The 27324-nt window shown below is 47.7% G+C and overlaps 1 protein-coding gene across 1 annotated transcript; it reads left to right on the top strand.

Moving 5' to 3' along the window:
- Positions 1–737: 737 nt before the first annotated feature.
- On the top strand, positions 738–27324 carry EDDM13 (epididymal protein 13; the record flags this gene model as incomplete). The annotated part of the gene is made up of 6 exons (XM_080941906.1): positions 738–822; positions 18338–18364; positions 19655–19681; positions 22621–22742; positions 24760–24797; positions 27203–27324. 6 exons carry the CDS (start codon positions 738–740, stop codon positions 27228–27230), a joined length of 327 nt encoding a protein of 108 aa, XP_080798032.1. The 3' UTR covers positions 27231–27324.

Genomic DNA, 27324 nt, shown 5'->3' with positions numbered 1-27324 from the left:
AGAGGCAGACAGACAGAAACATATGCACAAAAAAAAACAGAGAGAAACACATACAGAGGGACAGAGACATATGCATAGAGACACACACAGAGACATATACACATAAAGACACACAGAGAGAAGAGAGAGAAACACAGAGACACACACAGAGAAAGAAACAGAAGGAGACAGAGACACAGAGATACATAAACACAGAGACACACAATAGAGACACAGAGAGAGACATATAAACATACATGCAGAGAGACACACACATAGACATGCACACAGAAATATACACACAGAGAGAAAGAGACAGAGAAAGGCAGTGACACAGAGACAGAGAAATACAGAGTTACACAAAGAGAGATATGTAGAGAGAGACACACAGACACACATACACAGAAACAACACAGACATGCATACACACAGAGAGATTAAAAACTAAAAAATAAAAATGAGAACATAAAATTAATTGGATGTCACCAGACAAGACGTTGCACTTGAGTCCCTGGAAAACAAGTAAGTGGGCACAACATAGAATTACTACAGAGCGATGCTTTAAAAAAATAGCAGGTGCCAGTGGGAACCTGGGCCAGCAGCTGGTGGCGTGGGCATGAGTCTCTCCAGCTGGCTCCAGGTAGCTGGAGGGCATGTGTGGGCAGCGAATTTCGTCTTGAGAGTACAGGAGGACACGGAGTGACCAGTGTCCCACTGATCCTGGAGGGAGAACACCAGTCAGCCTATCCGGGCCCACCATGTGCAGACTAGAGCCATTTCTGAAGAGGTCCCTGGCCGTCCTCCTTCTCCTGGGCCTGGCAGAGGCCTGTGTTCCTCGTGAAGGTACGGCTTCCAGCCCATGGTATCTTAGGGTGGGGAAGTCATTGAGGCTGGAGTCGATAAGCAACTCTGAGTTCTACCATGGGCTTCTTTGCTTTGGTGTAGACAGCCCATTCTCTTCTCCCTTGCAGAGATAGATGGTTGCATGAGTCATGGGTTGTTGGTCCTGCCCTCAGACATACCGGTGGCTTCATAAGTTTCTAGTTGGTAGCCATTCCCTTGGAGGGACTAGTGTGTCTACATTAGTCCCAGGTTGGAGGACTTGCCCTCGGAGGTACTGGTAGCTTAGTAAATCTTGTGTTGGTTGGCCTATTCTTAGGGACACTGGTGGCTTCATAGTCCCGGCTGGTGGCTCCTCCATGGAGATAGATGTATTGGTTCTCAGCGGTGACTTTTCGTCATGTTAGAGGGACACCATATGTGGTGGTCAGTCTCTTGTCCCCATCCAGTCCCCAGTAGTCCTAGAATCCCCCTGGACTGCTTTGTGTCCTTGCAGAGATGGCATTTGTGTAGTGCTGGGACTCACTAGCCCTGTAGTCAGTGTGACCGTGAGGTAGATACTGTCCCTTACAGCACCAGAAAGACTTGAGCCTTGTCATGAAACCGTCTTTCCCTTACTAGGTCGGCAGTGATTCCGTTTTAATTTGTACTCAACGCTGGGAAATATCAGGGAAAGGTGGGCATAGCTCTTCTGTCTTGATGTCATTTTCATGATAAACAAATGATTACCCAGCAGAGGCTTTAGATGACACCATTCTGAGAAAGTGACTTTTGAGAGACCTCGCCAAGAAGCAGAAGCTGGGCAGCTAAAGGGGGAGAGACTGTTCCATGCCGACAGATCTGTATGTGCGAAGATGTCGGGCTAGAAGACACCAAGTCTCCTCAAGGCTCTGGGAACAGTCAGTGTGGCAGAAAGATGGCAGATAGACTGGGGGCCTGGTGGGTGAGCCAGACACAGTAAGAATGGAGAGTGTGGAAACCGGGATACCCAGTTCCTGGTTATATGTGGGGGTCATATGAAAGATACGGTTTCCGCCTTCTCCTCCTTCCTTCCTCTTCTCCTTTCATTTCAAGAGTTGTGTGTGTGTGTGTGTGTGTGTGTGTGTGTGTGTGTTGTGTGTGTGTCGAAGAGTACATATACAGATCAGAAGACAAGAGTTAGGGATTGGTTCTCTCTTTCCACCATGTGAATATCAGCAATCTGAGAACTCAAATCATCAGGCTTTGCTGGGGACAATAGCTTTACTGAGTCACCTCTCCTCCTTCTCTTCTCTTCTCTTCTCCTCTGCCCTCCCCTCCCCTCTCCTCTTCTCCCTTCTCCTTCTCACCCTTCTTCTTTCTCTCTTCCTCCTCCTCTTCCTCCTTATTTTTCTTTTCCTTTGTCCAAATCATTCTGTCTCTCAAGAACTTCAAACCTTTAATTGAGCCCGTTCAGTTAGTCTCAGAATGTCTCCTAGATTGAATTTCTCTGAGCTTTGATTTTCCCCATGATTAGATTGAGATTATGCATTGGGGGCAAGAATATACTGAAGTCACAGTACCCTCATGGATGAGTTATAGCCAAGTGATTGACAATGGTTTCTCTCTTACCTGTGATGCTATATTGGCTGGTTTGTGTGTCAACTTGACACAAGCTAGAATCATTGGAAAGGAAGGGACCTCAATTGAGAAAATGCCTCCAGCTGTAAGGCATTTTCCCAGTTTGTGATCATGTGGGTGGCTCACCCCTGGACTGGTAATTAGAGTTTCCATAAGAAAGCAGACTAATCAAGCCATGGGAAACAAGCCAGTAAGCAGGACCCTCTATGGCTTCTACCTCAGCTCCTGCTTCTGGGGAGCTAGCCTGTTCAACTTTCCTGTACTGGCTTCCTTCAGTAAAGAACATCAACATGGAGGTGTGAGCCAAAGGAACTGTTCTCTTCCCACTAACCTTTTAGCCATGGTGTTTTGTTGCAGCTATGTAACCCTGACTAAGACAGATGCTGTCTTTGATCTCTTGGCTCAGGTTGTATCTACCGGCTTTCTCCATGGCCTGTTACTGTTTCTCCTCTTGTAACTGATATATATGGGGGAGATACTGAGACTATACGAATGTACTCTTTTTCTTTTCATGTTGGCCAATGAAATTTCGCAGCCATCTGTAGATCTTGCCTTAAGAAGGGATTACTGTAGTGTTCTATCAAATAGAGATTTTCTATTCTCTTTATCCCTGTTATACATACTAACTGAAATTCCTAAGTAAGAGATGAACTGGGGTCGGGGAAATGGCTCAGTCATTAAGAGTGCATTCTGATTTTGCAGAGGAACTGGGTTTGGTTCCAAGCACTCAGGTCGGGAAGCTCACATGGCCTGTATCTCCGGGCCCTGGGCAATCCGATGGCTCTGACTTTGGCAAGCACCTTTACTCATGTGCACATACCTTGGCACCACCAGACACGCGATTAAAAAGAAAATGAAGGTAAAAATGAAAAGGAAGAGATTGATCCATTTGAATGTTTATATAATGTGAACTCATCTCCCTGTGTATCAATCGGTCATCTTTGATGGGTGGCAGGATGACAATCACAGTTGCCCTTCTAGATGTGCTAAAGCAGAAGTGCCTGTAAACGGCGCAGGCACCCACAGCCTGCACGTCCCAGAACACCTCTTGGAATGCTCTTTTTACTCCTCTACCAGGGACTCTTCCCAGACAGCTGAGCGGATGTCTTTAGAATAGAGCTGAGTCCAGTTTCCATGTGTCTCCTAAGCTCTAAGCACAGGCCAGGTTGAACCAAGAGAGTGTTGGCTGGGTTGGTGGATGGAAGATTGAGTAGTTATGTGAAAGGCAAGTAGCGATAGATGGGCAAATGGATGGGTAAATAGTTGTTTAATTAAAAAAATGGGTTCATGGATGATGGATAGGTGTATGGTGTATGGGGAGTAGGTAGAGGGGTGGGTGGGAACTGGTTGGTGGACTATAGCTATGTGGATGGACAGATAAGCAGGTGAGTGATAATCAGGTGACAATGGACAGGTAGACAGGTGGGTGAGCAGACGAAAGGCCCTGAGGAACTGATGGAAACTGTGTGTTAGCCTCCAAAGACTTGACATCTGCTGCGGTCTTGATCAGTGTAGTGATCTGAGTCTCATTCTCTCCCTGCACCTGCTTCCCGGTCTCCATGGAATCCACGTGATGACGCCTTTGCCTCCAGTCGAAACAGAAGAGAAAAGTAAGAACTGTCCACACCCCGCGTCTGTGCTCTCAGATGGCTCCTCTCAGACTCTGAGCCTAGAGAACCCTCTGGGAATTCAGGGCGGAGCTTCAGTCTGCTATAAAATCTTGACTTGAGAACCAGAAAATAACTATTTAAAAGCAAGCAGATGCCAGGCATGATGAAATATGCCTGTAATATCAGGTGGAGGCAGGAGAATCGAAAGTTCCAGGTCATCCCCAGCTACACAGTGGGTACAAGGCTAGCCTGTGCTACATGATACCTTGTCTAAAAAAATAGGCTAGTTTAATATAAAATAGATGGATTCTCATGTCTGTGCTTGCATCCAGTCTGTTATGATGTGTTAATTTGACTGGAGTAAATTAAAATGTAATCTCAAATGGAAGAGGATGGAGTGCTGGAGAAATGCTGTTTTAGCTAGAATTCTCCAGAGAACCGGAAAGAACAGAGAGAATAAAGAGAGCATGATGAAATGGAAGGAGATCAGAATAAAAGCAAGAACAAAGTCTGACGCAAATGTAAAATAGTGGGTTAGTTACCTGTTAGTACCCGCACATAGGAGGTGAGTCTCTGTGAGTTCGAGGCCAACCTGGTCTCCATGCGAGATCCCACCTTCACATGGGTTCTAGACATTAAACTCAAGGAAAATAAAGAAACACAGCAGAACAGGGTAAATATAGCTATCATGGTAAATAGAATATCTAGGACTATTCTCGTCAGAACTGGACAAGGCAGGTGTGAGGGGATCTGCTGTGGAGGCCGAGAGGACCCACAGCAGACCATCCCACGCTAGACAGTCAGGGACGTTGGTAGACTGGCTCAGCGCAAACCCGAAGCCTCAGAAACAAACACATTTGTGACATAATTCTCAGTCCAAGGAAAATGTCCACGAACCCAGGGAGCTACTGATGTCAGCCTGAACCTGGAGTTTTAATATCCAAGGTTAGGAGATAAAGGACATTACAGTTCAGGAGAGCAAGGCCTTTCCCTTTCCTCTGCCAGCCTGCTGAACAGCACACATACCTGTGGATACTCGGGGCCACACAGTCATTTGACACAAATGCCAAATCACTTAAGCTTCTGTTTCAGAAAAGAGGAAGGGCTTGGTGCTGCCGACACACCAAGAACCACCAACGCAGTGATGAGATTCTGGTGATGTGAATAGACTTTGCCTCCGCAGACTCAAGTGTTCAAATGCTTAGCTCACAGGGAGTGGCACTGCTAGAAGGCGTGGCCTTGCAGAGGAAGTGAGGCACTGAGGGGGTGGGCTTTGCAGTGTGTGTTCATGCTATGCCCAGAGTGGCACACAGTCTCCTGCTACATGAAGGTCAAGATGTAGAACTCTTGTCTTCTCCAGTGCCATGTCTGCCTGTACGCTGCCATCTTCCCGCTGTGATGATAATGGACTAAAGTGGTTCCCAGTTAAATGTTCTCTTTCATCAGAGTTGCCATGGTCATGGTGTCTGTTCACAGCAGTAAAACTCTAAGACAGATTAAATCATGCTTCCCCAGGAACTCAGTGTCCCTTAACGCAGTCAACCAGTATACCTTCAGAAAATCCCAGGGAAAACTCAATGGTTCCTGACTGATCCTTTGAGAATCTTCCCCACCCACCAAGGGGCACATGGAAGAGGAAAAGGCCTCTGAGATTGAGAGTCCTTTGTCTTTATTCCGATGGCCTAGGAAAATTCCTAGAATTTAGCAGAACTGAATGAATGGAAAGAGCTTTTCTGTGCAAATGTAAGATAAAGCTATCAACGTTAAAAGCAGAGAGAGGGAACCAATGGAAATTCCGTACCTAGCATGCCTGAGCACTGCAAATGTGTCATGCAACTACATTGTCAACCCAGGTGGCGAAAGCTCAGCATTCCCACACTGAGTCGTCCTTTCTCTGACTCGTTTGAGAGGAAGTTCACGTGCTCAGTTCTGGACCCGCTACAGCGGTTCAGTGGTGAGGCACTTGCCACCAAACCAGAGAACCTGAGGTCAGCCTCTAGGACCATTCTTATTCAAAATTATCGCAGAGTTCTGGACACTGGGCGGTCAGTATTGCCACTGCATGGAAGCCCTTCCTATAGAACAATGGGCATGTAACAGAAATACATGAGAGACTGAGGTACTGACCCTACCCTCTTCTTTGCCTCTCTTTTTCTGGCTGACTCAATGGCTCCTGGTTCCTGCTCCTTTTCCAGTCAAATGTAAGTCACAATCTCTCTATATATAAACAGGGGTGGGGTGGGGGTCCAACTCAGGGGGACAAAAGAGAGGGGCAAACATCTAACCATCACATTCTGTAGGAGCGGACTCAGAGAATACTCAACTTGAACATGGCCACTTGACTTAGATATAAAGGTCATGGCTGGGGATAGATTTCAAGGCTAGACCCCTCACCGATCCTGTAGGAATGCTGTTTGCAAGAGAAAAAGAAAGAACCTTTGTTGGTTCCTATGACTATGGTTTGATATTAATGTCAATAGAATCAATGAGCTGACCGTGTTGGGAGCCCCACTTCCATCGAGCCAGGGTGGACATCAAGTGAGCATCGGGTCAGTTAGGCTTTCTTTTCCGAGAAGTAACCATCCTGGCCTCCAGCTGAGAACAGAATGCTGATGGTTGTTCCGAAGACCATATTCTTCCAATATGGGGAAAAGGGAGGGTTTAGATTCTCTGGAGCTCTCACTTCCAGAATAAATACATCTTCAAAGAGATGGAAAACCAGAGGTGACATCAAGGCTCCCCATTCTAGTTCACTCCCCCTTTGGGGATCTTTGACGTACACTGAGGGCCAATGCACAAAAGATGACTTAATTGATTGCTATTCCTTCTCAACTTTGGTTTGACAAATGTTCCATTGGTCCCGGCTCATCCTCTCCCTTGATGCTCCTGTGCCTCCAGTGCTCAAAGGTGAGTCTCTATTTCCTTCCCCATCTGATCTAGTTGCCTTTGTCCCTCAGAAATAGTATCAGCCAACTTTCAACCAGCATTTCCTCTCCTGTGTACACAGCTAAGCTTCTAATCTAGGGACAGAAGAGAGCCCAAGTAGCTATAAAAAGCCACCTGGCCAACCAGCAAGATTTTAAATCTACCCTAGATCTAATTTTGCAGATACATTCAGACAGAGAAAGTCACATGATCTGGGAAGATAGCTCAGTGGTTAATGCGCTTGATCGCTGAAAGCATTAGGAGATGAGTTCAAATCTCCAGAGCTCTTTATAAAAGCCACTGGGCACAGTACCCACCTGTAATTTTGTGCTCAGAAGGGGGAGATTACAGATCTCGAGATCAAGCTGAGATTATCCCAGTACCTCATTCTAGAGACAGCAAAGGGCAGCCTTTCCTCTCCTTCCAGCATAGCTGCAGGCGAGCTGTTTGACTTCCATTCTCAGCTCAGTGAATCCTCATAGGTTATCTCTCTGCTGGTGAAACGAGCCAGTTCAAACCAGATTAGATTATATTAAATGCAGGGCTAGTGGGACGCTGCACTCAGTAAATTCACTGACCCTGGGGATGTCACCATGAGGACAGAGAAGAAAGGGAGGGGGAGGGGAGAGAGTGGGAAGGAAGAAGGGAGGGGGAGGGAGAAGGAGGATGGGGGAAGGCCAACATGTCTGGGTTATTAGGGAAGAGCCTCTATAGCAGCCCAGTCCCCCCCAACCCACCTCTGGCTGGAAAGTTCAGGACTGGGGGCACTGAGAAATGCTAAGAGAACCTGGAGGCCAGGTCTGCTATCACTATGTAAAATATACACCCCAGTCCCTTGTCCCCAGGTTTGAAACCAAACCAGTACTCCCCTCCCAGCCACCCAGTCCTCAAGTCTGCTGGCACTCTTGGGAATCTCACTGGGCCTCCATCTTCGTTCCCAACCACCCATCACGACCCATTATAGATTCCATTTTCCCGCTAAGTTCAGTCCCCAGAGCCTGATCTTGGTTTTGGCTTTTTAATTATGGCTTTGTCTCTGTGTCCCATCTGACTCAACATCCTGTGTTTCATCTGCCATCTTGGCCTCCATGTCACCTGGCCTGGTCCTGATGCCATCAGGAATCTTGGGTAAGTGTGTGAATCCCATTGTCACAGACTGAGTTCAATGGAGAAGTCGGAGCAGGAATTTGTAGGCTGGGGGACAGTTGTGGTGGTGCAGACCTTTAATCTCAGCACTCAGGAGGCAGAGGCAGGGTCTCTTTGGGTTTAGAGCAGCCCTGGTCTAATAGGGTTCCAGGACTGCAGGCTGGAGAGACCCTCCGTCAAAAAAATTAAAATTATGGGTTGTACTCAAGGTTGTCTTTTGACCTCCACACCACAGCACACGTACACACACACACTTGGACATATGCATAGTTTTTAATGTTTACTTTTCTCTCGTGCATTACATCTTGAGTGTCCGTCCCTCCAGAGACATACAAGGTGAAGGGAGAGAAGCAACTCCAACGCCTCTGCCCACCATACGTGCACTGCAGCTCAAACAGCCCCTCACTGTTAAAGATGGAGAACGGCAGGGGCTGGACAGCTGGCTCCGTGGTTAGGTGCGTCAACAGTCATCAGCTGCCCACAGCTGCTTAGAACTCCAGCCCCAAGGGACCCGCTGCCCTCCTCTAGTGTCTCCGGGCACCACACTCACATACACACACCACACAGATGCACATAATTCAAAATAAAAAATTAAATCTTGGGGCTGTATTTAATTTTTAAAAAATTAAATACAAGATAGATGGCTCCTCAAACAGCATTGGAGGTTGACCTTTGGTCCCAATATGCACACACCTCTGCATATACACATACACACATACACACATACATAGAACACTGTATTGCTGGGGGCCGAAATCCATTAAAAGAATAAAACAACCAAACTGGGCTAATTGTGGCCCCTCCCCCAATCCTAACCGGCCTCGGCCTCCACAGCGAAGCCTCAGAGCCTCAGTCCCCACACTTGGCTGGGAAAGTGCGCTCACCGTGGATTCCGCTCTGACTGCTGTTCGCTGCCGTCATCTGTTTATTTGTCTTGTTTGTTTTTCTGTCTCCTCCACAGGGTTAATGAACAGACTGTCCCCGGATGGTAAGTGTGAATCTATGTTTCTGGCTCACGAGTAGTGAGGCAGCTACAGAATGTCTTCAGTTTAAAATAAAAGAAAAAATTATGCTGGGTGGTGTTGGTGCACCCCTTTAATCCCAGGACTCGGAGGCAGAGGCAGGAGGATTTCTGAGTTCGAGGTCAGCCTGGTCTACACAGAGAGTTCTATGACAGCCAGAGCTACACAGAGAAACCCTGTTTCCAAAAAGGAAAAGTTATACTGAACAGGCACACGTGCCAAAGCATGTGGGAGTCAGATGATTGCAGGAGCTGGTTCCTTCTCGCCACTGTGTGGGGCCCAGGAGGGGAACTCAGATCTTCAGACTTGCTTGCAGACACCCTCACAGACTGACCCAGACTGCTGTTAGAGTGTGTGTGTGTGTGTGTGCGCGCGCACAGAGGGCCAGGGGAGGACATTGCTGTCCAGTTCCATTTCTTTCAGTCTTACTTCCACGAGACAGCGTCTGGCACTAAACCTGGAGCTCACTGTTTTTCGGTTGGTTCTGGTCAGCCAGCCTGGGATTCTTCTGTCACCGATTCTCCACAGTATCGGGACTACAGTGTGGTGACCTCAGCTAGCTTTTTATATAGGTGCCAAGAGGGCCAGGACTTAGATCCCCACACTTGCGCAGCAAGAGCTCTTACCACCAAGCTGCTTCCTAAGCCCTTCACCTCCAATGTCAACGTTGTGGGAAACTCATAGCTGTGATGCTAGATAATATATATAATATATATGTATATATACACACATACATATACATATATACATACACACATACATACACACATATATACATACATATACATACTACATACATACATACATATATACATACATATACACACATGCATACACACATATGCATATATATACACACACATATATACATACATATACATACTACATACATACATATATACATACATATACACACATGCATACACACATATACATATATACATACACACATACATACACACATATACATAGTACATACATACATATATACATACATATACACACATGCATACACACATATACATATATACATACACACATACATACACATACATACACACATACATACACATACATACATACACATATACATATATATATACATAAATATACACACATATATACATATACACACATACATATATACATACATATATACACATACACACACACACACATATATATATACATACATATGTATATATAATCCAGAGGTATTCAACTTTTCTAATACTTCGACCCTCTGAGACGAGTTCTTATGTTGTGGTGCCACCAACCAAAAAACAATTTGCTGCTACTTCATAACTAATTTTGCCAATGTTTCAAGTTGTAATGTAACATAATAAATGCAGGATATCAACCCACAGGTTGAGAACCACTGCTATAGACCATTATGACTGAACAGCAGCCCCTTAATGTCTGTTCAATATGGAGTTGAGAGCAGACAAGGTCAGAATCTTCAAGGACAAAGTAGCCACTGACAAAAGTTTAGCAATCAGGCAGCACAATGGCTCACTGGGCAAGTCACTTGCTGCCAAGCGTGATGACCTGAGTTCCGTCCTCAGGACTACAAGGTGGAAAAGGAGCATTTCACATCTGTAACTCTGATGCTTAGGAGGCTCTTAAATTTGAGGCCAGCCTGGGCTATGTAGTGAGTGTCAGGGTATATCTGTCGTTTTTCTCGTGGGTATGACAGACTGCCCCGAGCTTAGGAACGGAAGGGTCTATTTAGCTCACAGTGGTGGTGATGGTGGGGTAGCCTGGTGGGAAAACATGGTGTCAGGAAGTCAAGGAGCTGGCCACATGGCATCCAGACTGCAGCAGGACCTCCTCGGCTTCTCTTTTTCATGAAGCCTGGGACCCTAGTTCATGGGATGATATTCCCCAAACTCAGATCCTAGGTCACATGACTCAGACAGTATAAATCCATCACAAACCAAGCTGGGATTTAAAATCCTGCCTCGGAAGACCAAGACAAAATTTATTAAGCACCTTAAATGAGCTAATGAATTTTTAGATCTTTCTTGATTTTCTCCCTCCTCTTATGATATCTCTAAAAGGGAGAGATGCCGTACCATGCTGTTAGATATTGTTGTGTGTGTGTAAAATGTGTGTGCATGTGTGTGTGTGTTGCTCAGGATAGCTTCAGTTTTAACAGTGACATCTCTCTTTCTGGAAGCCTTTGTATGAACACTGGGTGTTCCACTTTGATTCCTTTGGGTGCTGGTGGGCAGATCTATGAGTTCTAGGTCATCCTCGTCTACAAATCGAGAGAGAGAGAGAGAGAGAGAGAGAGAGAGAGAGAGAGAGAGACAGAGAGACAGAGAGACAGACAGAGACAGACAGACAGAGAGACAGACAGAGACAGACAGACAGACAAACAGAGAGACAGACAGAAAAACAGAGAGAGACAGAGAGACAGAGACAGAGAGGCCCAAGCTTGTCTTGAACTCCAAATCCACCTGCCTCTGCTACTGAGTCATGAGATCACAGATGTGTCCACCTGAACTTGATTGTGTTGTGTGTATGTATGTGTGTGCAGGTGTACACGTCAACGTGTGCACCCGTGGAAGCCAGACATCAATACTGAATATCTTTTATTATTTTATTTTTTATAGGATAGAGTGTATTCAGGGCATGGGGAGGGGAGCTGAGAGTGTAGGAGAGAGGGGGGGGGGAGAGGGGTAGAGGCTGGCCATGAGCACATGGAGAGAGGGGGGGACAGAGCGAAGAGCAGGGAGCAAAAGCAGCACTGCCATCTTCTCAGTTACCCTCCAGAGCCAGGCTCTCCTCAGTGAGCCTGGAGCTCACTGTTTCTTGTTGTTTAAAATTTATTTATTTTTATTTTATGTGTGGGTGCTTTGCCTGCTTGTGTGTCTGTGAACCATGTGCATGCAGTACCCATGGGGGCCAGAAGAGGGCATTGGATCCCCCGGAGCTGGAGTTAGGGGAAGTCCTGGGAACAGAACTTCGGTCTGGCAAAAGCAGTCATTGCTCCTGACGGCTAAGCCATCTCTCCAAACCGTCCTGGTTTTGTTTGTATGAGGAAATGTCAGAAGAGGCTCACACAGCTAGGAGGTGAATGAGCCCAGATTTGAACACAGGCCCTGTTTGTTCAGCAGCACCTTCCTTCTCTTGCGGTGGCAGACATCTTTGCCTCTTCTAGCCTCCATCCTGTCTCTCAGCCCTTTTACAGCCCAGTTCTTTCCCGGGAGGACCGTACCCACACTCTTCCCCATCTCTGGGTGATTTTTCTTTTCCCCTTCAAAGATCTTTCCACTCAGCTAATCCCTGCTCATCTTTCAGGTTTCAGACAAAACATCATGTCCTCCTCCAAGACGCCTCCCCTGGTAACCACTCCAGGTCAGCGACCAGCATCCCTTTAAAAGTTCCTGCCACGCCCCACACAAAACATCACTCCCAGCTCTGTCCCACTTCACAAGGCGTTTGGTCCCCCACCCTGCAAGCTCCTGGAAAACCATGGATATTGTTCACTGGGGTAGATATAGTCTCACCCAAGCCTTACTTAGGCCCTGGACACAGTAGGTGCTTCATAAATATATTAGAGAGAGTGGTTGCAGACTCAAGTCCCTGTCCTATCCTGTAAATTGAGAGAGAGTTGGGGTGCCTGCTTTCTGATAGCATCCCCATCTCTTGTCTCTGTCTGGTCAGGGATGTTTATCTGGTGGCAAAACTATTAATCAATCTCTCTCTTCTCCCCCCCTTCCTCCCTCCCTCCCTCCCTCTCTCTCCCACCCCCACTTTCATTCCCACTTCTCTCTCCCTCTCTCTGCTTCCCTGTTGAACATGGCTGCATCCACTCTTCCTTCCAGACAGGACAAAAGAAGAAAGTAAGTACTATGAAACCTTATGACTCCCAACGCTCCCTGCCCCCATTTTGCCGGGGATTGTACTGAGAACACCATGTGTTCTAGGCAGGGACTCTGCTGCTGAATCACACCCCAGGTCTTCCTCGGGGGATTCCAACAAGTGTAGTACTGATACACTTTTATTTTCCTATTTTATATCTTTTTCTTTTTTCCTTTTTTCTTTTGTTTTTCTGGGGAGGGGCATTGTTTTTGTTCTTGTTTTTTGAGACAGGGTTTCTCTGTGCAGCCTTGCCTGTCCTGGAACTCACTCCGCAGACCAAGCTGGCTTCGAACTCACAGAGATTCACCTGCCTCTTGCCTACCTAGTACTGGGATTAAAGGCATAATAAAGCCATGTCTCACCATCACCTGGCTTTTAACTTTCTATTTCAGATGAGTCCTTACTAAGCTACCCAGGGCATCCATGAACTTAACTGTCTCAAAATAGAAAGTAAAAAGAGGGTATAGTTCAGTGGTAGAGCCTCTGCCTGGAATCCCCCAGTGAGGGACTGGGGTACAGCTCAGCTGTAGGGTACTCTCCTAGCCACATAAGATTGTTTAGAGAACCCCCAGTACCGCAACCAAAATGCTTGTTACAGCAGGTAATTCACACATTACACAGAGGAAAAACCACAAGTAGTCTGGGGACTGTGTGCAGACAGGACTGGACACTGAGGACAGGGGACGGAGGGACAATAATGCAGCAATACAGACAGGATCATGAATGTCACAGCAATTCTGTCGGTTGACTTGGTTCAGCCCATCGCAAAGTCCCTGACTGTACAATATGAGTATATTGGATTTTATTTTGTTTTTGAGCCAAATTCTGCTTTTCCCTAGTCTAGTGTGGCATGAGTTTTCCTTAATTGAAATGCCAGAAGCTGGAAGTGTTTCAAATTTCAGACATTTTCAGAATTGTGAACATTACATCAAACTCTAGCGGTTCAGACCCTGACACACACCCCCAAATCTGATTGGATAGCATCCAAATCTAAAGCTGGATGTGTTGACTCAGGCTGCTGATCCCAGTGCTTGAGAAATGGAGTTGATGGTGGTGGTGGGGTTGGCAGCATTTCAACCGCATTTCAACCTACAGAAAGAGCTGCAGGAGAGCCTTGGTCTGTGGGGTGAGAGGACCCTGTCTCAAAAATTAAACACAAAGGGAGGCCAGAGAGGTGGCTCAGCGGTTACAAATACTTTCTGCTTTCCTAGAAGACCTGAGTTAGGTGCCACCCACTTAAGACAGTTTGCAATTGCCTGTGACTCCGTGTAGCTTGCGAGGGCGTACACATACACTCACACAGGCATGCACACATAAAGAAAAACACACTAAAAAATGAAAACGAGTCAAAGTGAAACTATTTGAGCATCACCTTGGCACTCAAAAATCTTGTGACTGAGCCATTTTGGACTAGGAATATGTGCAGGAAAGCAAGGGAAATAGCTCAGATTGGGTTTTGCTAATGCTCACAGATAAGGCAAGCCATTAGGAGACATTAGGAGACCGCTGGTTTTATGTGCTTGGGGATTCTGCAAACCTGCTTTCCTCTCTAAGTCAGTTCAACAGAACACAAGGACAATTGTCAGACGCTTTAAAAAGTATTTTATGAAAGAAAATGGAAGGCACTCGGGACAGAAGGGACTAATATTCCTTTTACTCTCTGGCCCATTCTTTCCCACACGGACTCCTTGACTCTGCTTCCTGTCTGCCTTCCAGTGAAAAGTAAGTTATTCCTCCTTTTATCATTGATGTTGTCAATTTTGGTGTTTGTTGTTTGGTGGAAAACTCTCAAGTAGCCCAGGCTAGCCTTAAATTCCACATGTAACCAAAGATAACCTCAAACTCTTGATCCTCCTGCCTCAGCCTCCCAAGTGCTGGGATTACAGGTGTATGCCACCATGCCTAGCGAAGAAAATTGTTTTTATAGTTATTTTTCTTTCTTCTTTGTGGGTAACTGGATGCTTCCAGATACTTGAAGGAGAAGCAAGAAAGAAGGGAACCAGGCATGGGTACTTGTCTATGATCCCAGCACTTTAAAGGCTATGTGAGGCAGGGGGATTAACAGTTCAAGCCTAGAGGGCTGGAGAGATGGCTCAGTGGTTAAGAGCACTGACTGCTCTTCCAGAGGTCCTGAGTTCAATTCGCAGCAACCACATGGTGGCTCACAACCATCTATAATGGGATCTGATGCCCTCTTCTGGTGTGTCTGAAGAGCTACAGTGTGCTCATAAACATAAAATAAATAATCATTAAAACAAACAAACAACAGTTCAAGCCTAGCCTCAGTTACATATCAAAGGCTCTGTGGGGGGGGGGAAGGGGAGGGGAGAAGAAAGGGAGGAGAGGGAGGGGGGAGAGAAAGTTGATTTAGAGGGGTTTACCCCACTGGTAAGGAGAATCCAGGTGGCCTTGAGGCTCTGCCACTTCCAGGGACTGTAAACTGGGGTCCGGGACTGTATGTATTATGGAGTCTCAGGATTTGAGCAGATTTTAAAACTGCCCCATAGTCCTAAGCCGTGACTGGGGTGGGGGTGGGGTGGAAGGGGAGATGTGAGGGTGGGGGAGGCAGGAGAGAAGAGTGAAGATGCTTTTCTGGTGCTCTCTGGATTTCTGGAAGGCGAATCCCCAGGGGAAATGGGCCAGGAGATTCAGGCAAAGGGATGAAAGTGTCTTAAAGCAGACAGGTCACAGGTGACCCAGCATCTCTGTACACAGGCTCGCCTGTGCCGTTGGACTGGGTGATATTTCCATGTCCTTTGTGGGGTGGGCCTCTGCTTCGGATGCTCCAGGGGGGATGGGGAAAGTCGGGCGTTGTTAACACCCCTTTCTTCTCTGATCTTCACTTCTGGCCATACCCAACGATCCCACTTGGATTTTCCTCTCCTTGATGCCCCTGTTTCAACAGTATTGAAACGTAAGTTCGTATTTTTCTTCTTTCACTTGCTTCATCTTCTTATCCCTGCCAGGAGGCCCACATCAGCTCAGGGCCTGTCAGGGGTGGAGGCAGAGGGGGAAGTGCGTTACTCCAGTCTTCCAAAGGGCAGGTGGAGACACAGCAAGAAACTCAGAGGGTAAAACGAGCTGGCACCTAAGCCTGACTTTGATCTCAGTACCCACGTGGTAGAAGGAGAGAATGGCTCCTATCCTTGTCCTCTGACCTCTACACACACACACACACACACACACACACACACACACAGAGAGAGAGAGAGAGAGAGAGAGAGAGAGAGAGAGAGAGAGAGAGAGAGAGAGAGAAGGGGGGCAGGGGAGGGAGAGAGAGACACATAAACAACAAAAACAAATGTTTTCAAACTTTGGGGGCTGGAAAGGTAGCTCCGCGGTAAGAGCACTGGCTGCTCTTCAGGAGACTGGGTCTCAGTTCCTGGTGCTGGAAGGCCACCTCACAGCTATCTGTAACTCCAGTTCTAGGGGACCCAACTCTTCTTCTTCCCCGTTCACCAGGTATCCATGTGGTGCACAGACAGATGCAGGCAAAGTGCTCACACACATGGAATTGGTGCATAGATAAGCAAAAATACTGATAAGTCTAAAATGCCCGCCTATCCCTTCGGCCCCTCAATACTGTCAGATCTTGGTCCTCCAGGTCTCAGGCCCGTCCTCTCCAGCTCTGCTCTAAGGCCCCCTGTCCTGGGCTCTGCGCTCATTTGGTCTCATCTCCCACCATCTAATGTTGTGATCAATTTCTCCCTCCTGTGGTCTTCTCTCCCACGGACCCTGGACTCAATGATACCTTCTGTGTCCTGGATGGGCCACAGGGATCCTTGGTAAGCACCAACAAGCTTCTTTCTATCACCGTGTGCTGGAGTGTATGGGAAGTTGGGACTCCCTGGAAATTCAGGACCTGACTTAAGTCACCAGAACATTCACTGGGAGTGACGGTGCATACCTGTAAACCTAGCGCTGGGGAAGCACCAACCGGAGGATTCTGATGCTCACCGGCCTGCCAACATAGCCTGCTTGGTGAACTCAGGGCCAATAAGAGACGCTGTTTCTAAAAATAAGAAGGATACCCCCTGAAAAATGACAACCAGGGTTGTCTGCCTGCCTGCCTGCCTGTACACATGGCAGAAACCACACACACACACACACACACACACACACACACACACACTAGCAGGATGCTTCAGCAGGTAAAAGGGTCTTGTTGCTAAGCCTGGTGGCCTAAGTTTGATCCCCAGGTCCTACACGGTGGAAAGGAGAGAACCGACTCCTGCAGGTTGTCCTCTAACCTCTACATGCTTGCTATAATATGCTTGTGCCCATAGTCACATGGGTAAACACACACACACACACACACAGACACACACATATACACAAAATGATGATGATGGCGGTGGTGGTGGTGGTAGGGGTGGTGGGGGTGGTGGGGGTGGGGGTGGTAGGGGTGGTGGGGGTGGTGGGGGTGGTAGGGGTGGTGGGGGTAGTAGGGATGGTGGTAGGGGTGGTGGTGGTGGTGGTGGTGGTGGTGGTAGGGGTGGTGGTGGGGGGGGGTGGTGGGGGTGGTAGGGGTGGTGGGGGTGGTAGGGGTGGTGGGGGTGGTGGTGGGGATTGTGTGGGGGCATGAGATGGGGCAGTACTGGGCACAGTGACCTTTAATCCCAGAGGCAAAGGAAGGGAGAGCTCTGTAAATTTGAGGCCAGCCTGGGCTACATAGCAAGTTCCAGGTCAACCAGAACTTCAGTGAGACCCAAATAGAATGTGTTAAGAATACAGACTTGACCAGCCTTCCCAGTGGAAAATTGCTGTACCTCTTAGAACTGAATAGGAAAAACTCTTTAATGAGCTGAGTAGTTGTGGCTAATGCTCAGAAGGGAACCACTCTGAACAGACCATCCTGTCTTCTACAGTTTCATGGCCCAGGTTACATTTTGGGCAATTAAACATGTTCTACAGAGACAGAAAAGCCAAGCTCTGATATTTTGGACACATGTACGGGGTTACAGAATGAAATATTGTCGCTTTTACCTGAGACGAACTAGGACTGCTGTACCATGCATCTGTCACCCAAGGTCGTCTTGTTTCAGCCTGGATAAGAGAATCAGAGCTCCTTTTGCTAATTTCTTCTTTGTGTTCTTAATTCTCATTAGCAAGTTCAGTAGAGCTTTCATAATGTCAATTGATTATTCCCCGTTTCTCCCGTGTCAAAGGAAAGAAGGAAAAAGGAAGGAAGGAAGGGTAGTAAGCAAGGAGACAGGCAGGCAAGTGGACCAGAATTCCGCAGGGCTCCTTAGGAGAGGCGGGGTTTGGGGTGAGCCTGTGGGCCCCACTGACCTGAGTTCTGTCTGGCTACCTTGTGATTCTAATTGCATTTCTTTATTGTCTTAGGTCTGCTGAGCCTCCAAGTGCTGAATGGTGAGTTGGTGACTTCATCATTTTCGGTTTTGAATATACAGAGGAATTAGCTTTTCGGGTTGGAAGAGATGTCACCAGACCCCACATGCCTCAACTCCACCATCATTAGCAACACAACCACATGACGTCATGTATTCAAGCCACAGACGCTACTTCACATTCATTTGCTGGGCTGAGTTGTCTTCTAGGCGTTGAGATGAGGGTACAGGACATGTCAGATGTGTCCCAGGTGCCGCTGGCAAGCTGAGTGAGGTGGTACAGACCTGTAGTGCCAGCACAGGAGAATCAGAAGTTTATGAGTTCAAGGCCAGCCTGAACTACCTGAGACCCTGTCACAAACAAACAGCTAGAGAAATGGCTCAGTGAGAAAAGGAACTTCTTGCCAAGGCTGATCATCAGAGTTCAATCCCTGGCCTGCAAGTAGTGGCAGGAGAGGATGAACTGTCGGCTCTGACCTCCACATGTGTACTCTGGCACACAAATTTATACCACACACACACACACACACACACACACCATCACCACCACAATACACATACCACACACACACAAACATATACACCATCACCACCACAGTACACATACCACACACACAAGCAACACATACATAAATACTACTACCACCACACGTCATACACCACACATACACACATACACACATATTCCTAATATCACACGCATACATACACACAACTCCCCCCCACTACCACCACCACTACACATACACAAACATACCCCACACTACACACAGACCCCACATTACACACACATACCACCTCCATACATGCATTCCACACACATATACCAAATAAACACAAGTCATTTTAAAAACAAAGCAGGTAAACAAACGCGGCTGGTTTCTGATGAGAGAATGGTGGTCAAGAAGCAGGCTCAGAGTCTGAAGAGGTGTTTGGTGTCCTGCGGAGGCCGGGGTGGAGGAGGCTGAGGCGTTCTTAGGGGATGCTAGAGGGAAATGGGCCCAGACGGTCCACAGGAAGTGACATCTAAGCACAGGCTTGAAGGGGCAGAGATCGACACACGTGCACACGGTATGCATTTGCGTGCATGTGTGTGCATGTGGGTAAGGCTCTTCACACAGAGGAATAGCCAAATGTCCTGAGTCAAGTAACACTAAGGAGATGAAAGTCCCCCTTTCACCAAAGGGGCCCAGAAGCACCATTTGCAGCTGGATTTCCATCCAGTCCCTAATTTTCTTTTATTTTTCTTCCCTTTCCCCTTCTCCCTTTTTTCCCCTCCTATCCTCCTCTACTCCATGTTTGTCCTTCTTAGAAGAAACGAGTAACTGCAAAGAAGCAGGTGGGTGGGGCTGTTGCCGATCCTGCGGGGCGGCCAGGCGGTTAGCACCGCCCTCTGAGTGAGGTCTGGTGTAGTAGGAGTAAGGTCAGACAAATGGGACACCCGAGGCTTCTGGGAGCGTCCACGGCCCCAGCCACCCTCTCCCTTCCACTCGGCTCTCCGAGGTAAGATGTGGCACTCTGCTTCGGCCGATCTCCAGACCCCGCCCTCTCCCCTGGAAATGCCTGGGTAAGCTGAGTGGCAGGCGTATGTGGCTGGAAACCAAGAGAGACCGGAAGACCACAGGAACAAACCTCCCGGTGACGGTGGATGGATTGTGTTAAAGATACTTGCCCAGTAAGCACAAAGACCAGGGCCAGGACTGGTGGCTCAGTCCTGTAATCCAGCACTCAGGAAGATCAGAAATTCAAGGGCAACGTGGGCAGCTTAGTCCAAGGCCTGTTTTGATTTTGTGAGACCCCTTTTCAAAACATAAAACATCAGAAAAGGTAGGTAAGGCTGCTAAATGTTATCAGAGGCCAGCGTGGACACAGAGGCAGGGGTATCTCAGGTTACAGGCTGGATTGGACTGAAGCCAGTTCGGTGCCAGCTTAGGAAAGCGAGACTAAAAACAAGACAAAACAAACCAAAAATGAACAACAGTAACCAAGCCACCGGGCACGGAGCACTTAGAACAGTGGTTCCCAACCGTCTTCATGCTGTGGAGATCCAGCCATAAAGGTATTTTATACTCCATAGCTGTACTTTTGCTACCGTTATGAATTGTAATGTAAATATCCGTGTTTTCCAAGGGTCTCTGTGACAGGGTCGTTCGACCCTGGGGTCATGACCAATAGGTTAAAAGCTGCTGATTTAGGAGGTAGAGAAAAGATTAAGGCTAACCTAGGCTAGCTGCTGATTTAGGAGGTAGAGAAAAGATTAAGGCTAACCTAGGCTACAGAGTCAGCCGGAGGCTGTTGGGCTCCAAAAGACCTCGTCCCAAAAACAAACAACCCTAGAGCTATTAGTAACGTCCCCAGGAACTGTAATTTATAACAAGCATTACAGTTCTAGAACAGAGAATATGGGGCTGCTGTTAAGAGGTAAATTCCTGCTGGAGAGATGGCTCAGTGGTTAAGAGCACTGACTGCCCTTCCAGAGGTCCTGAGTTCAAATCCCAGCAACCACATGGTGGCTCACAGCCATCTGTAATGGGATCTGATGCCTCTTCTGGTGTCTGAAGACAGCTGCAGTGTACTCATATATACATAAAATAAACAAACCTCAAAAAAAAAAAAAAAAAAAAAAAAAAAAAAAAAAAAAAAGAGAGAGAGGTGAATTCCTGGGTCGACCAGAAGGCTGAAAAGGTGAAGGTGCTCCCTCCAAGTCTGGGGGCCTGAATTTGATCCCCAGTGGAGGAAGAGAGCCAACTCCTGGGATTTGATGTCATTTAAAAGAACCATCAAGTAACATGTTTTAGGAGGTTATACAAACCCCACAGCCACCCGATATAAAGAAAACTGGGGCCCACAAGACGGTTCCGTGGTTAAAGGAGTTTTTTGGAATGGTTCACTCAGTACTCACGTATAGGTGGGGGACAAACCTGACTCTACAAAGTTGCCGTGTGGCCACATGTGTGGCATGCACACTCCTGTGCACACACCATGCTTGCCCACACAATATAATAAAATCATTGTCTTAGTCATTTTTCTATTGCTGTGATGACCATGACCAGGGCAACTTATAAAGGAAGCATGTAATTGGTTGGTTTTCTTACAGTTTTGGTGAGTCCATGACCGTTATGGTGGGGGGCACAGTGGCAGACAGTTTACATGTGGTCCACAGGCACAAGGCAGGGATATACAGAGACACGGGGATACAGAGAAAGAGAGACACAGAGAGATGGACAGAGAAAGAGAGAGACAGAGAGAGAGAGACACAGAGACAGAGAGAGCACAGGAGAGCTCACTGAGGAGTGGTGTGGCCTTTTTAAACCTTAAAGCCCACCCCAGTGACATACGCTCTCCAAGAAGGTCACACCTCCCACCCTTTCCAAACATCCTGGGAACTGTGGAGCCAAGTATTCAAACCTAGGAGCCCATGGGGACTGTTCTCATCCAAACCACCACATATGTCTTTAAAAAAAAGAATATTAAAATTCTGAGTGCGGGTTAAGATGCCTCAGCAGATACAAGTGTGTACTGCCAAACCCGATGACCGGAGTTCAGTCCCCAAGATCCACATGACAGAAAGACAGAGCTCTTACAAGGTGTTCTGTGACCTCCACACATGCCCGTGTGGAATTCACTTTAGTCAGCCTAGCCAATCGGTGAGCTCCAGATTGGTGAGAGAGAACCTGTCTCAGAAAGAAAGAAAGAAAGGAAGGAAGGAAGGAAGGAAGGAAGGAAGGAAGAAGAAAGAAAAGATAGAATAAATAAAATGTAATGAAAGAATCAGATGGAGAGGGATTGGTGAAGGGACTGACATGCATGTGTGCACACGCACACACACAACACATACTTACATACAATGCACACATCGCAGAACAATTCAGATGGGCTTGAAGGTACATACCTGTGATCCCGGCTGGGAGTGAGGCAGGAGGATCGAGAGGTGATCCCTAACTACATAGTAAGTTTGAAGCCAGCCTGAGGTACATAGGATCTTGTTCCAAAAAAACCAAACCAAATCTAACAGTCAAAAGGACAAAAGGAGAGGAAGATTAGTTCCTTCAGAGCTACAGGTGGTTTGCTGAGAGGCTTGTGTCACCCACCTGCCCAGCCTCCGCAGAGTACAGTTAGACTCAGTGCAAGAGAGCACACGGTTTGCCCACAAGATGACCAAGATGGGATAGAATGGCCACAACCTCAAGTATAAATAAAGCTTCCAGCCCAGGAGACACCTAAGGACATGAAGGGGGCTCCTGGGTATTACTAGTCAGTGTCGGCGTTTGTCTTCAGTGAAGCCTCCTCCGGCCACCACCACAGCCAGGACACTTGTGAGGAGCACTGGATGGAACTTGCTGAGGTGTGCCTACATGGTGATGACGTTCTTCTTCGTGTCCTACAATAAAGGCGACTGGGTGAGGAGGGAGCACTTCTATCTGCGGAGGAGGACGGCTGAGGGAGAGACAGGGTGGGGAGAGAAGGAGGAGGAAGCATGGGAGAAGCTGCACCGAGCTGTCAGAAGGGGGAGGTAGGAGGGGAGACTGTCGTGTGGAGTGGTCTTGCCTGAGAGCACGCTTGTGGTGTGTGTGTGTGTGTTTGTGTGTGTGTTTGTGTGTGTTTGTGTGTATTTGTGTGTATATGTGTGTTTGTGTGTATATGTGTGTTTGTGTGTGTTTGTGTGTATATGTGTGTTTGTGTGTATATGTGTGTTTGTGTGTGTTTGTGTGTGTGTTTGTGTGTATAGTGTGTGTGCTTGTGTGTGTGTTTGTGTATATGTGTTTGTGTGTGTATTTGTGTGTTTGTGTGTATATGTGTGTTTGTGTGTATATGTGTGTTTGTGTGTATATGTGTGTTTATGTGTATATGTGTGTTTGTGTGTGTGTTTGTGTGTATATGTGTGTTTGTGTGTGTGTGTGTGTTTCTGTGCATAATCACGTGGATGTTATAGGACAGCTTTCAGAAGCCAGGTCTCTCCTTCTAATGTTCTAGAATTGATATGTCTTCCCAGTGAGAAACTGCCCTGAACACTTATTAGAGTTTAAAACGGAAAGTTTGAATAATCGCACATGTATGGCTCTAGCTAATGCCCAAAGAGGAGCTGGCCACAGATAAGAGATTTTAGTAACTTATGCACACCGTGGGCGTACGCATTACATCGTAGCTGCCACAGAGTACGCTTTGTACAATGTAAACAGAGGCTGCCAGTCTGGCCACTTGGGCAGATGAGAGATGTACACAGCCAAGAAATTGCCAGAAGCAGGTCTTTGTATAGCAGTGCTGGTTTCTTCAAGTTGTCCCCAGTGGTCCTACCCATCTGGCAGAAGGATGGTTTTTCTTAGGCCTTGAGGCAGACCAGGATTCAGTGGTTGTGACCCTGTGCTGCGCCCTTGAGCTGCCTCTTAGAAGCATGTTCTTTGATGTGGGGCTGCTGATTCTTAAGTCTGGGTTGCGTCCTTTTGTTATGGGAGTGGAGCCTAACTGACGGACAGTCCTGTCGAATAAACAGAAGCAGAAACTTTCATGACAACCCTAAACTTTAATTATGACCCGGAATGAAAACCCCGCACCAGCCTGGCCAGCCATGCTAGAAGCGGTGCTCCTTCCGCTAAATTCTCCGTGTAACGTAATAGTTCCTAAGCAAGCTTGTGAGAACGTCTGATACAGCATTCGTCTTACCACTCCCGTTCACTGCAGTGCTGCCTCTTTCGGCCTCAGTGATTCCTTACTGAGTCCCCTCCACAGAGGGGACAAGAGCCAGGCGGTTCTCCACCAAGAGCTGTTTCTCCGGGAATTGGAATCGATTCTTTGTATCCTCCCCCCTCCCCCACTCCGGAGATTTCAGGGCCACCTCTTCCACTAGAGTTCGGCTCTAGGATGACCTTGGATGACCAGTGTGAAGCTCCTGCATCTCCCATCTCCTAAGTCCTGGCGTTATGGGCGTGAACTGCCTCCGGGCTCTGAGTGTGGAGCGAGTTTGGAGCGGAATACAAGGGGAATCAGAGAGACAGGGACGGTCAGGCCAGGGGCTGTAGGTAGTAGTAGGACCCAAGGAAATCCCTGCTAGGTCTGCTAGACCAGTGGCCCTCAACCTTCCCAATGCTGCGACCCTTTAATACAGCTCCTCATGTTGTGGTGACGCCCCCAACCACAAATTTATTTCCGTTGCTACTTCACAGCTAATTTTGCTAGTTATGAATTATAACAGAAACATCTGTGTTTTCCGATGGTCTTAGGTGACCCTGTGAATGGGTCGTCAGTACCCAGGTGGGTCAGGGACTGCTGGGCTAGACTCTTAGCAGGATGCTGGTCAGGGTTGGAGTTGAGGGCTGAGGGAGACAGGGGAACCCAGGAGGTAAATCTCAGATGTTGTTTTGTCGTTTTTTATTTGACTTTTCTCTGTTTCAATCATGCCTTCATCTTTGTCTCCTCCAGTGTTACTGCCGCTACTGTAACCCGGACCTGGATCTGAGGTAGGCATGGGAGGGAGGGTCCTTCACCCTCTCCACTCAAAGGAGGTCAGCTTTAAATCTCTTGTTTGTTTTTTTGATACATGGTTTCTCTGTGTAGCCCTGGCTATCTGGGAGCCTTTAAACTTATTTAATTACATTTTGACATTACTATTGTGTGGGTGTGTGTGCCCTGTGTCTGTTTACTTGTGTCATGGCACACAAACGGCTAAGGGACAGCTTAGTGGGGTCAGTTCTCTCCTTCTACCTCAGAGTTCCAAGGACAGACCTTAGTCCTCAGTCCTGGCAGTGCTGTGGCTTTACCTGCTGTCACTGGATTCAGAAGCTTGGTTTTAAATAACTAATTTTGAAGTTAGGTCCTGGGTCTTCCTCCCAGACCCATGCTCCCAGAAATAAGACTCAGACTCAAAATATATATTCACAGATACCTTGGCCATATAGCTATGCTCTTCTCTGACTAGATCTAGCTAAAGATATCCCACTTATTCCAGCCTGCAGTCTGTCACGTGGCCTGTGCTCAGGTACCATGTGCCTGTACCCTCACATCTTCCCAGCAAGTCTCTAGCCTGACTCTCCCCCAGATGTCCCGCCTTCTATTTCCTGCTTAAGCCATAGGCCACAGGCTTTTTAACTGACAGGTGACACATCCCTACAGTGCACAAGATGTTCTCTCAGCAATCTAATGTCCAAAGTAGGGTTTGTGAGCTCAGAGTCAGTCACAGAATTGCACAGGAGGTCCCAAGTTCATTCTCCCTCACTGCGGGAGAGATGACATGTGTGCTCCCCTCCCCCAGCACAATATATAAAATAAAATATAACTCTAAGTGGGCTTATCATAATCATCATTATCATCGAAGACAGCTAGGGAGATCAGATGTTAAAGACATGCACTACTTTTGCAGAGGACCCAAATAGAATCCTCAGCACCCACATGACAGGACCTGCACAACCTGTAACTCTAGCCACAGGTGACCAGATACCCTTTGCTGGCCTGCAAGGGCACCTGCATTTACATAGATGCTCTTCCTCTCTGTCTCTCTGTCTCTCTCTGTGTTTTTCTCTGTCTCTATGTCTCTCTCTCTCTGTCTTTCTCTGTCTCTCTGTCTTTCTCTGTCTCTCTATCTCTGTGTTTTTCTCTGTCTCTATGTCTCTCTCTGTCTTTGTCTCTCTCTGTGTCTCTTTCTCTGTCTCTCTCTGTGTCTCTGTCTTTCTCTGTCTCTCTCTGTGTCTCTGTCTTTGTCTGTCTGTCTGTCTGTCTCTCTCTCTCTCTGTCTCTCTCTCTGTCCCTCTCTCTCTCTCTCTCTCTCTCTCTCTCACACACACACATAATTAAATAAACTAGGGAGCAGGGAGATGTCTCTGTGGGTTCAAGCACTGGCTGCTCTTTCAGAGGACGCAGGTTTGGTCCCCAGCACCCACAGAGTTGCTCACCATCATCAGTTCCAGGAGATCTGGCATCCTCCCTGGACACTTCATGCATGTGTGCACATACACACATGTGGACAAATACATATGTAAAATAAACCTTTAAAATATCTTTAAAAGTACTGGTGCTGGTGGTACAGCCTTCAGTCTCGGTACTCAGGGAGCAGACACAGGCACATCTCTGTGTTCGAGGCTAGCCCAGGAGCCAATCCCTGCTGCCCATGTCTGCTTTCCCCACCAGCGTATCCAGGCCCATTGCCTATCGAGCTGGACTGGAGGAAGGGAAGGCTGGGGTGGGTGGGTACAATGCAGAATCTCAGTTGTCAGCGAGTGCATGAGAAACAGCCTACGGGAGACAGCTTCAGTGAGATAGCTCATTTCAGGAGCTTGCTGGGCTTACCTAGAGGATGGGGGAAGCCTAACCTGTAACCTGGCTGCCAGGCTACACCACCACTCCAAGGGTGGCAGAGGTAGGGGCTGTATGTGAGCTAGCACACACAGGCGCTACGATGCCAGTCTCACGATGAGATTTCTGGGGTTTGGACACACCTGGACCTCATTCTTGCTCCAGGCTTGCTCCCCTGTTTGCATGGCTCATCCCACCCCCACAAATCCTCATGCGGTCTGAGGGAAGTGACATTCAGCAGGTGGAATAGTCTGGGGGAGGAAGAACAAAGTGGGATGAGCAGGTCCGGGATGGAGGTGAGGAGCCAGGCTCAGGAGCAGAGCAGGTCCGGGATGGAGGTGAGGAGCCAGGCTCAGGAGCAGAGCAGGTCCCGGATGGAGGTGAGGAGCCAGGCTCAGGAGCAGAGCAGGTCCTGAATGGAGGTGAGGAGCCAGGCTCAGGAGCAGAGCAGGTCCCGGATGGAGGTGAGGAGCCAGGCTCAGGGGTCTCCAGTAAAGTCCTATGGGGGTTGTTGAGGCAAGGAGTCTGAGGACTTATGAAGTGTACAACTGTGACTTTCCTCCTTTCTCTTCCTCAGAGACGACGTCTGCTGTTCTTTCCAGTGAAGCTGCTCCTCACCCCTGAGGAGCCCTCCGTCCCGAGCACTTCACCTCCTAAGGAAGCTTTGTACTCTGCCTGCCAACTAGAGTAATGAGTGTG

Source organism: Micromys minutus (genome assembly GCF_963924665.1).
Source record: "Micromys minutus genome assembly, chromosome: 30".
NCBI lineage: Eukaryota > Metazoa > Chordata > Mammalia > Rodentia > Muridae > Micromys > Micromys minutus.
The sequence above is the reverse complement of the archived record's forward strand: the minus strand, read 5'-3'. Positions and strand labels throughout refer to the sequence as shown.